The sequence below is a fragment of the Sipha flava genome, unplaced genomic scaffold, assembly GCF_003268045.1.
Source record: "Sipha flava isolate LNK unplaced genomic scaffold, YSA_version1 166_pilon_pilon, whole genome shotgun sequence".
NCBI lineage: Eukaryota > Metazoa > Arthropoda > Insecta > Hemiptera > Aphididae > Sipha > Sipha flava.
The window spans coordinates 345,546-361,114 of record NW_020271849.1 but is presented as its reverse complement, the minus strand read 5'-3'; the positions used below and the strand labels follow the sequence as shown (position 1 = coordinate 361,114).

At 39.4% G+C, this 15,569-nt stretch overlaps 1 protein-coding gene across 1 annotated transcript in view; it reads left to right on the top strand.

Annotated features, from left to right (window-relative positions):
- LOC112679691 (runt-related transcription factor 1-like) overlaps positions 1-14,181 on the top strand; it is a 31,380-nt gene extending 17,199 nt beyond the window's left edge. The window contains exons 4-6 of the mRNA XM_025549587.1: positions 7,115-7,252; positions 11,379-11,612; positions 13,325-14,181. Of these exons, the coding sequence (XP_025405372.1) occupies positions 7,115-7,252; positions 11,379-11,612; positions 13,325-13,884 (932 nt within the window). The 3' untranslated portion in view covers positions 13,885-14,181. The remainder of the gene's footprint in view (positions 1-7,114; positions 7,253-11,378; positions 11,613-13,324) is intronic.
- The last annotated feature ends 1,388 nt before the right edge of the window (positions 14,182-15,569 follow it).

Below are 15,569 nucleotides of genomic sequence, written 5' to 3'. Positions count from 1 at the left end.
TTAGTTGAAACCATTGTAGTCGAAGATGAAGAAACTCATTCGTTGTCTTATGTAAAGTATACCCGCCAAAAAAAAACCTAACGGTGAAAAAAGGCCAAGTTCCAAACTCCCTCCCAAAAAAATCGGCTTATCAAAATAGTGTAATCTACATTATGGTTAAGTCTGGTATTTTTTAATTTATAACCTCACTGCACTCCTACATTAAACAGCAACACTCCTCTTTTATTTGTATTGTTTAACACTTAGCCAGTTTTTGAATGAAGCATAAAACATCATTATCGAATATACTCATTTATGACTTACGTGGGTGATGGGGAGAAAAGAACTCAGAAAAAGAAAAAAGGTTTAGATTTCTTCTCAAAAAAGATAGCGACATAGTAGGTTGTGGTATCTACATTGCGGCTAAGTATAGTTCATGCCTCATTCAGAAACTGACCAAGTGTTAAACAATACTAATAAAAAGAGGAGTGTTGCTGTTTAATGTAGGAGTGCAGTGAGGTCATGAATTAAAAAATACCAGACTTAATCACAATGTAGATTTTACTAAAATAGTTGAGAGGCCGACTTTTTTGAGAGGGAGTTTGTAATTTGGCCTTTTTTCACCGTTAGGTTTTTTTTGGGGATATCATTTATTTTTATGGGCTTCAGTATCGTGGACGACGTGTTGTTATTATTATTATTATTTTTTTGAATTTTTGAATTTTTTTTTTAAATTTTTTTTTTATGTGTCGTAGATTTTCTCATTTTAAAACCGTTTGGGTTTCTGTTGAGAAGCTGAGAAATTGGATTCTTGAGCGTTGTCAATACCAGGCAATGATAGCCAAGTACGGTCTTCTATTTATCGTCCTCGATACTTTTTATATAGAATATCTGTAAGTCTGGCTTACATAAAGTTCCTAGACGGTTGTATTCAACAATGGCACTATCATTGACTTTCACCTGACAAGGATCAAAATTAATTAAGTGAACTCCTTGAAGGCTCGTCACCCTAGAGAGGGCCACGTATGCTTCACCACACGAGAATGTTGAGTTGCCAACATTTAACAAAGCATTTGGCAAACTTAATCCCTGACTCTTATGGATGGTAATGGCATAAGCTAAGCAAATGGGGCATTGATGTCGGTGCACATAAGCTCGGATGATGATTTCGAACTTAACTAATAATTTCATTCAATTCATAAGAACATTAAACTTTTCATCAATGTTTTCTTATGACATTACCACGTAAAATTATCGTCCGTATACCGACGAATATTATCAAAATATTCTGTATTTGAATAATTATATTATATTTTGTAGTTGAATAAAATAAATTTATGAAAAAATTATTTTGTTTTATAAATATATATATATATAAGTTAACAACAAACAATTTCTTATTATCATATTATAACGCTGTTAGAAGAAAACGTTTATGCGTGCTAAGCGCGCCACTTCATACGTTTAGAAATACACTCTCTAAAGCGGCATTAATTTTGAAAAAAATTCAATTTTTAGATTTTTCTCTTTAGTTACACTGTAAAACCTACGTTTGCGCTAAATTTCACGTTTCTACCTACAAGGGAAGTGTCTTATAATTTTGATGATCAGTAAGTGAGAGTCGGTATCAAAATTTCAAATTTTGAAATCCTCCCGTTTTGAAATGGTACAATATTAAGGGCTCATTTTCTTACAGCGTCCTAAGCTACTCGAGATTTTTTTAAATTTCAAAAATTAATCTCTAGAGGAAACAGAGATATATGGGTTAGAATAACCGGGCGAATAGGTTCGTGTAATGATACACTAGCATTGCTGGAACTTGGCCGGCGCACTACCGTGCGCTCAGATATATTTCTATTGAAGTACGAAAATCGTAAACTCGAAAGATGTTAGCGATAAATTTTCATAAAAAAATAGAAGATAATGAGATAAGTGTAATGTTGGGAATTGTTCATAACACGTTATTCGAGCACGAGTCTAATCAGTACGCATTTGCAAAGTCTGGAGCGTATTTAAATGTCAACATGCAAATAACAATTATCAGTATTTCACAATACGAAACATTTGAATCCGTACGCGGATTATCATATGGTGATCAAACGATATGAAAATGTGGTTAAGTTCGAGTGTTTTTGAACACACTCGGTTGAAACCCAGATATTATTTATAAATGTTCATTGCCCTGTCCCGAAAACGGTCGTACACGTATATAAATATATCACATGATACCATACACGGCCCGGCCGCAACAGCGCCAACTCGTTATTTACGTCTGCCGGCCGCTTGTAACGTTGCGTTCTCTCTTTGTGCGTTTCGTAACGAATGCGACCGGAGAACGATCGGTTTTCTCTCTCTCTTCTTTTTGAGGTTAAACTTGTGTTTTTTACGAGGGTCGCCACGCCACGGCGTTATTTTTACGACCCCGGTCCCTTTGGCCGGCGCGCCGGCAAGATGAAAGCCGTTTGTTTATGCGCGCGGTGTCTCTTTAAACGACACGACTGTGTTCGGAAGAAAACACTCTGACGCGCACGCGGGAAAAACTAAAAATGTAATAAAATTTCCGTTTCACGGCGACGATAATAATAATAGTGCCGGCGGCGGCATCCTTTTCGTCGCGTTCGGGTGTAAACACGGTACGTGTTACGAACGCTGTGTACAGGGCCCATTTATTGAGGTCTGATGGCGCCCCTAGCGAATCTCTGTAATCCCCCCCCCCATTCATTGGGAAATTTGCATTTTTTTTACAAAAAATCATTTGAGACACACAAAGCACATATAAAATGATATAGTATACAAGGCAATAATTAGTAACAAACTTCGACAACTATTTGTATTACTTTAAAATATGAACAATCAAATGCGTTATGAAAACATGTCATTTTTTTTCAAATGTTTTTGTTTTTCAATTGTGTTGGACGATTTTCAATTTCAATTTCAATTTCAATATTACAACGATACTTTTCTCGTTTTTATGGAGGCAAAAACATTATCAAATGAAATTGTTTATACCACATATTTTTCAAATATTTCGTGAGAAATATTACATAAGCAGCTTTGAAATCTGCTTCCCTCTTAGAATTGCGCCCCTGATCCCGCACTGAATATGGCCCTGCGTGTGTACGTCGCACACACATACGTGTGGCGTACTTATTCGGATCGAAGCTGCGCGCGGACGGGCGGAAAGGACACGACGACAAATCGGTAGTGTGTGAACTTCGGACGTTCGCCGCGCGCGTTTAATAATGACTCCCGGGAAAGCCGAGACGGCCGTCGTTTATTATCCCGTGGGAAGCGCGCGGCGGCCGAGGGCGTGTGCGGTGGGATAACCGCACACGTGCTGCCCGCGCAGCTGTCGCGGGCCCCATTAATCGCAGTTTCCACTTTGGACGGTTGGCCGCCGATAAAGCGCGTTCGAACTTTTTCGCGCCCGGACTCCGTTCGAGCACGAGAAATCGGTCCAGGACCGACGCGCCCAATCGCTCCGGAACGACAGGCAGGGACGAGCAACTCACGGAGTTACTAGAGAGGGCCAATTTTTAGAAAATCAAGATCTAGCGGGCCGGAGCGTAAAACACATATAAAGAAAAAGGTTAGGTTAGGTATATATTTTAATTACCATTCGTGTACACGGATATGATACATTCAACGCACACGAATGATACGAAGAAACTAATTTAGGGCAGTAGAAACAGCTACGATTGAAAGCTATACATGCAAATGATATTTGGACATTTAACGATGTTTGATAATACCAGATAACAATTGTTATATCGATGAGATAGAGTGTAGACGATAAAATTAAAAATTGTATGAAATAATTTTAAAATATAGCACTGGCCAGATAAAAAAGGCTCGCGGACAGCCAGTTGCCCACCCCTGGCATACGATAACGTACGCACTCTTACGCGTTTCTTCGGGTTTTTTTTTGCGTAAGTCGAAACACGTTCGAATATGCGATGGGAGCGGGAGCGGGGTTGCCATCGTATAGTTATGGCCAGTGGCGTAGCCGAAAAAATATTAATTTTTTTTTTTTGGGGTTAAATTTTCAATTCTTTCTTTTAATTAAGTACTAAATTTTTCATTTTAATAAGTTCATTAAACATATGTTAAAATACTCGTATAAAATTTGTCATCGCTTCGTTTGCTGAAACTGTGGAAATTGATGATGATATGATACAACGCTATACCTATGTCTTAAAACGATTGTATTACCTTACAAAAAAATAAAAAGAGACATTTCTGGAAGGGAGGTTATAACCCATTAATCCCCTTGGCTACGTCACTGGTTATGACTGCTCGTGTTTAAAAGCAACACCTTCAGCAGATCCCACCGGCCGATATCGTATTTCTGTGTGACGATAATGTTTATCTTTACCGCCGATAATTAAAGAACTTTTTCGATTACAAAGCAACGGAACGCTGGAGATGAGTAGAGAATATTTACAAGCCGTACTCTCGCCGCTCCGTTACCGTTGATCTCGTAACAAGTTACCATTTTTATACGGTTATTATCAGAGCCGTAGCCAGGGGGAAGAGGCGCCTACGTTTCCGGGCGCAGTTCCTGGTAAACCGCAAAAATGAAAAATTTGCATTTTATGTTAGAAATTACAACCGTCAATGTTGGCATATTTAATTAGCGAAAACTGCAACGTCTTTCTTATTAACCGAAGCAATCGTCAATGACAACATCTTGTAATCGTAATGTTTTTAAAATAAAAATACATATGTGCGCATTTCGAAGTTTCGCCCCGGGCGAAACAAATTTCGTTTCCACGGCACCGGTAGTCATTACTACATGCGAAGTAGCATCGAAGAGCATTGTTTCCCGGACAATTATTTTTTCCCCGGATCAATTTATAAAAAAAAAAAAAAAAAGATGATGCGAAGCAGGGTGTAGGAGGTGAACCTTACACGGATTGTTTCTCAGATCAGATCCACCACTGGGTTCGACTTGCTACCTGCACACGACATTTGTCACGATACCGCCGCAGCAGCGTTCGATTGAGTACGATTCCGATCCGTATCACGGTCGCGTACACACAACGGACACGTATTGTACGGCGGACTTATATTGCCGTTGCATCGTACACTACAACGAAATGTCTGTGGTTTCGGACAACCCCGGAATATAATGTATAGTGTAGTACACGTGCAGGAAAAGGCGTTGGATGCTGTGGCGTAATCCCAAACCGCAGTCAATGACATCATCAGTTCGTACCGATAATATATTAAATCCTACTCGGTGACCGACCGTCACGTACACGTCCTATTGAACGCGGCCGGTTTTCGGTGTTCTTCTAACGGCCAACATGTAAAGTGTGCGCGTACCGAGGAATACTCCAAATGAATTATTCGTTACAATGTACTTACTGCGTTTACGGATTAAAATATTATTCTTAAAAAACTTTTTATCAGAAGCACGTTATGCTCGTAAGATTTATCATTAACGATTATTTCAAGCACGCACGAACAGTGTACTAAACAATTCAGAACTTATAACTTATACATACCAGCGTTGTTATAAGCTGTTTTATATTTTTTAGTATATTACGTGGACGTGCGATTATAATATGTACAGGTATATCTAATGTATTAGCTACAAATTATTGTCATAATATGCAAACGGTGTTGGGATTAGACAAACACTTCTTTCTTTGGATAAAGATAAAATGTAACTAAATTTAAATCAATCTAGATAAAGATCAAAGATAATTACATTTTTGTGTTGGAAAAAAAATTGATTTGGGTTTTCACCCAGAAGTCAAACTTTCTGAGAGAACATCTCAAATACTAGTATGCCAGTAAATTGTGGTTGTTGTAAACGACGGTCATCAAAACCGCATACTTACCGTTCAATACCACACATATTTATTCTATTGTTAAAAAGGGAAATTTGAAAGGTCAGTAGTTCAAAACCGGACATATTTGGTTAACAGTTCCTTTCTCTCTGCACACTTTGCATGTACAGTTCACGTTACCGGTTTCATATGAGTCCCACACAAAATCTTTTTTTATCCTGGGACCTGCTTGGGTGATGTTATATAGCAAATCGGGGGATATTTTCGTTTTTAACTGTCCGAGCGAGCGAGTGACCCCGCTCAGTCTCGAGGTGCACTAATGTTATTTTAGATGAATGTATACGTAATTGATATTTATATATATACATATAAATTTGTGCGGTATTGAACGGTTTAATGTGGCAAAAATATGTGAGATTAAGATATAAAAGTGTGCGGTTTTGAGCGATGACCTGTTTTTGAAAGTGTACGGTTATGAACGACGCCCGTTGTAAACCTTTAACAATTTTAGTATATATTTAAATTTGTATTAGTAAACATACAACTGTTATTAGATTAATTGTTCTATCATATGTATAATATACATACAATAAATAAAAGAACAATCTTTCTTACTAATAAATAATTAAAATAATTTTTTCATTAAATTAACAGCTCACCACTCAACAACATAACAACATTGACTATAAAAGAAACAATTTAGCCAAGTGAAATTTCTTTTAAACAGAAATCGATGTTGAAATGAAAATTCAAATGATTACCGATAAGAGCTTTAAGTTTATAACCGGTTAAGATAAAGTTATGTGTACAGAATAAACATTTTAATTTATTACGCTAAAAGTATATGGAATAACTTTGCCACATATACCCGGTTAGGTATACTTATACCGTACACACCACGTATTATTTACGCTACCCTATCTCGTTTGTTTCGTGCAGACGGTCGTTTGAAGTTGTTTGCGATTATTAATAACAGCTGTACATCGGGTAAAGTAACAATTATAATTTTTGTACTCTGCCTTTGAAGACATTCCAAACGCATGAATGAACGACGGAGATAAGCTGCAAAAACGTGTGCGCTTGTGTAATCACTATTTGATATTATTGTACTGCAGTTCATATTACTATAATCCGTTGGCAGGCAGTTACGCGCGATCTCACGGTCCTATTACGATTCGTATTTATATATTTTTTTAATCGAATTAAATCCAGTTTAGAACATTTCGATTTTTTTTTGTCAAAAATGTATTTGTTAGCATATCACACCTATATATTATCATTATTATTGATGTGATTTTGATGATTTACCACTGCGTGTGTATTCGTTTTGCTTGCAGGACAACAGCAACAGTTTCACGCGTTCGCGTTCGGCCAACGGCCGTTCTTGTCGACTCACTTCGCTAACCCGCTGGACCCGTTGCACAGAACCGCGGATCCGTTGGCGTTTCGGATGCCGGCCATGACGAACTGTCAAAGTGAGTTTTCGCGATGAGGTACTGCTGTAGAATTCGAACCGTGAACATCGTTGAATATGTGTTTGCGGTAAGGAGTTTGGTCCGTACCTTGTGCGTCAAGATTAATCAGTACGAATCGACCGTTTAAGGGGGTCGAAAATAGCGAAAAATGCGTGCATACTCTTATCGTGCTTATATGGGTGGCGCGAGTTATCGTTGCCCGGAGATCGTGGAAAACCGGCGAAAACCGATGTTTTTCCCATTGGGTTTTTTTTTCGTTTCGAACCCGTCGCCGGCTAATAACAGCAGGTATTGGGCGCGAGGTGCTCCGGGTACAATGCACGCCAGAGGGATGCGGTTCCCAGGGGTATATGTTCCTTTGAAACGATGACAAATTACTGTTGCGGATCAAAAATATCGTGTTACTCGTGGCGTAATCTTTTCGATCTTTCTTTTTTCCCTTTTCACGATAATGGTTTACGTAATATTCGCTCCGACGCGACCGCATCGCATAGGTACCCGAGCAACAACAGTAACGGTACGCGCATATCATATCGTACTCAGCCCCGTCCGTCTATGCAAGCGTATTAATGCGTTGCGTCGTACACCGGTCTTACACCGAACACGTTACCAAAAAGTTTTTGTAATCTATTACCAACGACGATACCTGTAACAATGTTTTTTTTTTTCCGTTTTCGTTAACATCACGGCTAATAGGGACGTCAATACTTCGCGATTAATTGTACCGTGTACACTGCATACACTGTACATGATACATAGTTCTTGTTTCCGCTTTGACATAAACGCTTACTGTTACTTTATTTTACTGTATTCGACTATCCTGCATACATTTTTGCCTTGAAGCTAAATAGCAATTTGACTTGTTTAGGTTACGGTTCATTTCCGATTTATTACATGTATTAGAAATGTAGTGAATTCGTATAGTTATGATAACCATTTTAATAAAAACATACTGGCTTTCATAAAATAAACGAACCCATCCATGTGACCAGGATAAGGAAAAAATTATCTGCATTTGCACTAAACTGTTGCAGTAGCCAATATTCCTAACCATGTACCTATACGCTTTCATTCTTTTTAAAACTTGCATTAGCTATAACTATAATACGGGTTTTAAAGTAATAAAAACTAAAGAAAGCCCTTAAAAAAAATCATTGAAAATGGGTTTGAAAAAAAAAAAATTATTAATTTTCGGCATTTTGGAAATGATTAATATACGGTGTAACAACGAAAACTAAACTGTAATTCTGAGTAGAAAACTTCTTGAGCAAGAGCATGTTTTAATGTTTATTGTCGTTTCAAGAAAAATGAATCTATTAAATACTATTCAGTACGTGTAAATTGAACACACGGAGAAAGATTATCAATAAATGATTGAACATGATTTAGTACACATTATATATTATAAAAATAAATAAATCACAAATATGTTTATTTAGAATGCATTTAAAAAAATATATGTATAGAACTTAAAAACAAAAAAAAAAAAATTTCCGAAAAGCATTAATTTACAAAAAACGCGGAAAAAAGGAAAAAAAAGAAGCAAAATAAAATATTGTGCATTTTATTCCAAGTAGTATAAATCGAATTTGTAGCTGACAATAGAAAAAATAAAATAAAATGTCTTCAAAATCCGTACTTTAGATATAACTATTAATAATAATTACAAAAATCTCGTCGTAGAATATAATATGATAAACATGTTTTAACACGATAAACATTACCAATAGAGGAGAAGCGATTTGCCGGATAAGAATCGGTAGTTTACGTCGATAAGTGTGCGGCCACACGCACGGCACACAATCGGATGGGCCGCGCACCCGTGTGGAGAGAACTACGTGTGATGTGATGAATGAATCGAGAAAATCGTTACGGTTGTCCGAAACGGTGCTAAAATCATTAGGCCGTGGACACAGTTAATGCATTTGCTGCGGAATGTCCAAATCCGTATTTACGATAATCGTCGTGCACCCTACCGGAGTGAATGGATTGCGCGTGAGCGATGAAGTGCGTAAACGGGGTGGTAGATGTTAAAAGTACAATGTAATACGTGGGGGCGCAGCGCTTTGTAGTCGCCAACGAAACGAATGCGTCCTGCAGTGGCATATCGTCTTGATGTTAGGTTACATATATTTACACGCGTAAGAAGATGTAATTCGGTCGTGCAGCGCAGTAAAAACGATCGAAACGCATTTATCTTCGTGCTGCAATTATTGTCGTCGTTCGAACCGAGTGCTTGCAAATAGAACATGTTTGTCCACCCCACACGGATTATTTCTATACTGCATAAAGAATGATTTTCGCCTGAATCGTAATAAAATTGCGACTTACACGGTCTATTAAAATTATTTGACGTCTCGCACACGGCTGTGTAGGTACATTTGTACGTGCGATGGCTGATCCTGAGAGTTTTCTCGATAGCGAATGTGTACGTGAATACCGATTTCGTGTTTTCCGATTTTTTTTTTTCTTCCTCTAATTTTATTTTAGGAGGCTAAATGACAATCGTAGTTTGTAAAGTTCGTATTTTCATCCCTTTATCTTTTAAATGTATCGTTCGAAAATCAAATAACTGGTTTAAACGATTCGTGGAAACACTCCTTATTTTTAACGTATGTCGACGCACATTATCTTCAGAACGGCATTATGCGTGTTATTTTTTTTTTTTTATTAAAAAAAAATAAAATACCATTATTATTTGCAAACCGATCCGATCAGTATAATGTTCACAAAACCGATTTGGACGTTATTCAACGTATTCAACGGAGCACTACGGAAGCAAAATTTTTGTTTATTATAATCATTAAACACTATGTATCGCTGCTGCTCTTTAGCTCGTGACGATGGATAAGCTGGTAAACATTGGTAAACACGTTTTGGGAAATCATGGATACTGCCGGAGCAGGATTTCGTAAAAAAAAAAAAAAATTAAAACAGCTCTTGCGCTGCACACTGTTATTGTACGTTTTTCAATCGTACGGTCCTATTAATACGTTCGGCAACGATAAAAACAAAGACCGTCCACGCTCTCTCTCTGCACCGGATGTGTCCGACACACAAATCACGAACGAATAAAACGTACCGTTTCCCCAACAACGATATGGTTGTCACGGTAAATCCATGGCAGTATTGTATTCAAAATAATTTTGTGTGAATCGTATTCGATAAAAACGGATTCGGTCGATGCAGCGATTTTGATTATGATTTTTCTACGGATTTGCTGCGACAACCGAATCGTCGTCGTTAGGGAAACGGTACGTTTCACTCGTTTGCCCTTAGTGGATGCGTACCAATACATCCGTGTGACGTTTCGCATTCTGCACGTAACATTCAATTTTATATATGTCCGCGATGTTATTGAGGTTCCTACTATAGCCGGATGTTAAATAATTACCATACGTTTGTACGGATTTATGGTTCGACAAGAGGGTGGGAACTGGCAACTTGCTATGCAAACGAAATCCATCGGAAAACTTCGGTGTGCAGTGGCGTGCCGAATATAGGTCTAAATGATGATCAAGTTAAAAAGGGGTGGGTGGTTGTTGGATAATAATATGTAAATCACATAATTATCGTATATATTTAGGTAGAGAAATATTGATGTATGAGTTCTGAATGAGATGAATTTAAATATGGATGGGTGGGTGGGTGGTAAACTAGACTTTGCAATTGGCATTAAAAACATTTTTATCTCGGCACGCCACTGGCGGTGAGGTTTCGGGTCTTAGCGCAGTTCTACTCTCGTGTTGGACCGCCCGCACAGCATAGATATGTTTGATAAATATTCGAAAAAACAAATTTCTAAATATTCGAAAAACGTTCAATGGGGTCGTACGTTTTTTGAACCAAGCATTAGAAACGTGTACGGTTTTCAATTTTCATTAACTCTTTTAAACATTTGCGTCTCTTCTCGGGTTCGACGTGAAAAATCGAGTACACGTTCAATGTCGCAAAAAGGTTTTGTTGCAAACGTAAATTAAAACTCTGATCAGAGACATAATAAATTGACAAACGCCGTATGAGCGGTGTGTAACACTGTTGCGGCGACAAAACGTCCGTCGACGTGTTATGTGTTTCGATACGGTTTTTTTTTTTTTTTTGACAACGGTTGTTGTGTGTTCGACAGACATGGGCCAGTTCGCGCCGCACCATTCGTGGGGATACTCGCATTCCACCGCGTACTCCACGTGGCCGGGAGGGGGCGGTTGCACGAACTTCACCCCGCCCGCACTAACCGCCACCGGATTCACCGGCACCGCGGCGGCCACGACGTCGGAACTGCACACCTCGCTGACCGCTGCCGGCCACCATCACGATCTGTTCCCCAACTGCTCGGCCAACGCGCTGACCACCGTCGCCGGTAAGTGATGCCGAAACGCGGTAAAATGTTGTCGCGCGCGAAAGATTTCCACGATCGCAGATCGCAGCACGACGACGAGCGACTTTTTCCGTTTTCGTTTTAATCGACTTTAATCGAAGTTAAAATGATCGGTTGCAGCAGCAACGAGCGCACCGTTGAACGCGCGAGAAGATGGAATAAATAAACCGCGTACCCTGTAGACGGAGCCCGCGGTTGCCCACCAGGTCCACCATAGGGATCCCAGATGTATTTTTCAAAAATACGGGACATTTTAAATCATACCTATTTTTGAAATTCACATTTGTGTTGATTTGGGGAGTGGGTGAGGGGACTTATGTTAGCAATTAACATATTACAAAATTAAACATGTGATGTTTGTTGAACAAATTCTTTGTAGGCATTTGGGAGCTAAAATTACATTTGGTCTCGATGTAACTATTTCATTTTCCTTACAGTTACTAAATGTACTATAAAATAAAATTAAGCACAATATTTGATACTTCAAACAAGTATAAATTTTAATTAAAATCCAAAACAAATAATTAGGTGACTTAGGTATTTTTTTTTAGATTTTTTTTTTTTTTATAATTAAATATTATTATCGTTTGATTTAGATATTATGGTTTATCAGTAATACAAAATAATACATTTAAAAAGCTTTATGATACTGAAAAAAATTAATTTTTAAAATAAGGTACATACGAAATGGATTATACAAAATATGGGACAAAAATTTTATTTTTATACTTGTGTCAGGATGTCGGGGCACTTTATTAAAATACAGGACAATCCCGTAAAATACGGGACGTATGGGATCCCAAGTTCACCACCGTTACCGATAAACCCACGAACAGAAATTATAGATAACGCGCGCGTACAGGGTTCTCGACGAAGAAAAATTGAAAATCGATTTTGGGATAGGGCACGATCGCGAAAGGGACGTGAATGGATTCGATGCGCTGATTTCGAAATTTCACGCGGGGCCAACGCTTCAGGCCCACACCGTTATACATCAGTGCGTGGGAAATCTACTAAATTACTAAAGACGTGTTTAATGCGTGCCGACGACGAAGTTTCAATAAAGTTATCGTCTGTACATATCTGTGGTGATATTTTGATCGGTCGATTCTTATCGTTCGTAAGCTACAGACTTGGTCGAATCATTACCGCGGTTCGCGACACGGCCGTCGGAAAATGTTCCGGCTCCGGCGGTGGACTTTATTCCCTGCGGGAAATACGAAATACCGTGTGGTCGCCAATAGCATAGTCTATTGTCCATCCGCACTGGAGTATGCGATTAGTTTTTGTTATTAGAAATAATGTAACAATAATTAGTGTGTCGTACAGTACATACTACATTTTTGTTCTCATTATATTAGTGGTTTGGCCAAGTAGCAGGTGAAACATACCTACTAATGAGTTGGTAGCTTAAAGGTGCCAAACCTTAGCGTTACGTACGGTTCTGGTTTAAATAACATTTCGAGGGGAGCTGCTTAAACGAAAACAGTTAAAAACGTCTTCAGAATCGTGTTTATCAAATCTTTTTTGCCGAACGGACTAAAAATGATCGTATCATTCGCGTTCAGTCGTTATTAAATCACTTGTCCATAAACCACTAGTATAGTTCGAACTACGTTTGAATCGTAATACTGTTTTTTTTTTTTTTTTGATATTTACTAACATTTTACCCTCTCTTGAACCCGATGCGTTAGTGATGCCATCGTTCTCGGACACCAGCGGCACGACGGCGAACAGCGGTGACCTGGAACAGCAATTGTTGCTGTCGTCATCGTCCAACTGCCACCAGCAGCAACAAGACAACAGGACCGGGTTCTCGACGGCTAGGGGTTATCAGCAGCAGCAGCAGCAATCAGCAGGAAATGACCAGGTGATGGCGCCGCCGCCGTCAGACCTGCACCCGTCCACGTCGTCGGGCCCGCGGTCCACCGACTCGTCGGCGCCGGACTCGCCCACCGGGCCCGTCGGCTCCGCGGACGACATGATGGCCATCGGCCAGTCGCATGGTTACGAGCATGTGGGCGGTAGTGGTTACCACGGTGGTGGTCATCCGACCATGATACCGGCGTCCCTGCAACTGTACTCGCAGTTGTACCACGCGTCCGCGGCCGGCCACACCACCCGGCACCATCACCACCATCACCACTATCACCAACCCGGCGACGGCGACGAGCACCTAGCCACCGTAGCCCAGCGGCCCACGCAGCAGGCGGTGGCCGCGGCCGACCACTCGGCCGTGTGGAGACCTTACTGATACGGCGCCGCGTACGGGAACGCGGTCGCGAACGGGCGGCGTTCGAATCCCGGTAACGGTTACCGAACGGTGCACGTACGCGATTTAAAATTAAGGCCCTTGTTAGATGATTATCGATCGTTTGCGTAACATAACGATTAACATTTTTCGCCATAACGATTACCATTTTATTACCGTACAGTTATACCACATTGAACCCACTATACATTAATTATACTTACGTCGGTCTTGTGATCCGTAAACGATGTGCAATACTAAACTATGTTATGCATAATATATTATTGTGTAACCTTTAAGCGTGACAAGTGTGTTTTGTTCTGTTTTCCATCCCTTTGCAGTGCATTATTATTGTTGTTTACACGACGCAGCACGTTTGAAGACGAATCTGAGTGTCGAGGTAGTCGGCAAACAGAGCGCTCGTGTCTCGTAATAATTATGAGTCACGATTGTTTGTTAAAGCTCGGAACATAATGATTCAAATGAAAAATAGCTAATGATTGCTTAAAAGCACTGGTAAAATTATCAAGTACTCGCGGCCAGCAACGGTCTTGCAATGGTGAAAGGCCGGTCTAGCGCTGTGTTACTAGCACGTGATATACTGGATTCTCTACTTGTATTCGCACGAGTTCGGGTAATGACGTGTGGGGTGGCATTATGTTATTGATAATAAATTACTGAAATCCACGTGGTGTTCGGCTATTAACGTAAAATACACTGTTCAGCGAAAAACGAGAAAAACTTATTATGGTTTTTTTTTTTTTATCCTTCGACCCTCTTTGTTCTTGGTAATGCGTATCCTATTTTGCGAGTGCACCAAATTAATGTATTGGAATCTTTCTACCTTATACAGAATACAGATTTCTGTTTGTACTTAATGCATTCCTAAGCGACTGGACTGATTGCGATGAAATTTGGTACAGAGGTATATCAGACCTTTGGGCAGAGGATGAGCTAAGTTAAAAAGTGATAGGCCCAAACCCAGAAGGTGCTCAACCAGACATTTTGAGATTTACGATGGAAATTTTTGTTTATAGACGGTTGCTATTACGAGTAGTTTCATTAATAATAATAATTAGTACCGAAGAAATTATTATCCATTTGCTATTATTTTATTATTATTTGTTTCCATGACACGTGCGTTTCGTTTTTTTTTCGTTTCCGGTGCGACTCGCCTTTGCAACGACCATCAACAAAGCAATCGGTACAAGTGTATGGACTGAATCTGGAAAATCCATGCATCTCACATACACAGCTGTACGTGGCATGCTCACGCGCTGGAAAACCTTCTGATTCATTTGTGTACGCACCAGAAGGAAGAACAAAAAATATCGTGTATCTAAATGCAGTTCGAAAAAAACCATTCGATTGAATACTTGAAGCGTGCGAATTTTCTCGATAAAACGAATAAAATTACATAATGATAAACTAAATCGTTGTAAAAATCATTACGTAATATATTTTAACCGTTATCTATCTATAAGTATAAGAAATATACTGCTAGCATAATCACGAATAACGAATTCAGCGGCACAGCTTGAGACATATAAGTGGTAGGATTTTTAACGAGCTACGAAGTGCGGGGGTTCGGCCAGTAAGGTATAAAAAACGCTAACCGTGTTTGGGGTTCGCTACACGTTGCAGCCCGTCGTCGTTTACCGCGCAAGATTTCGAAAACGGACCGGAAG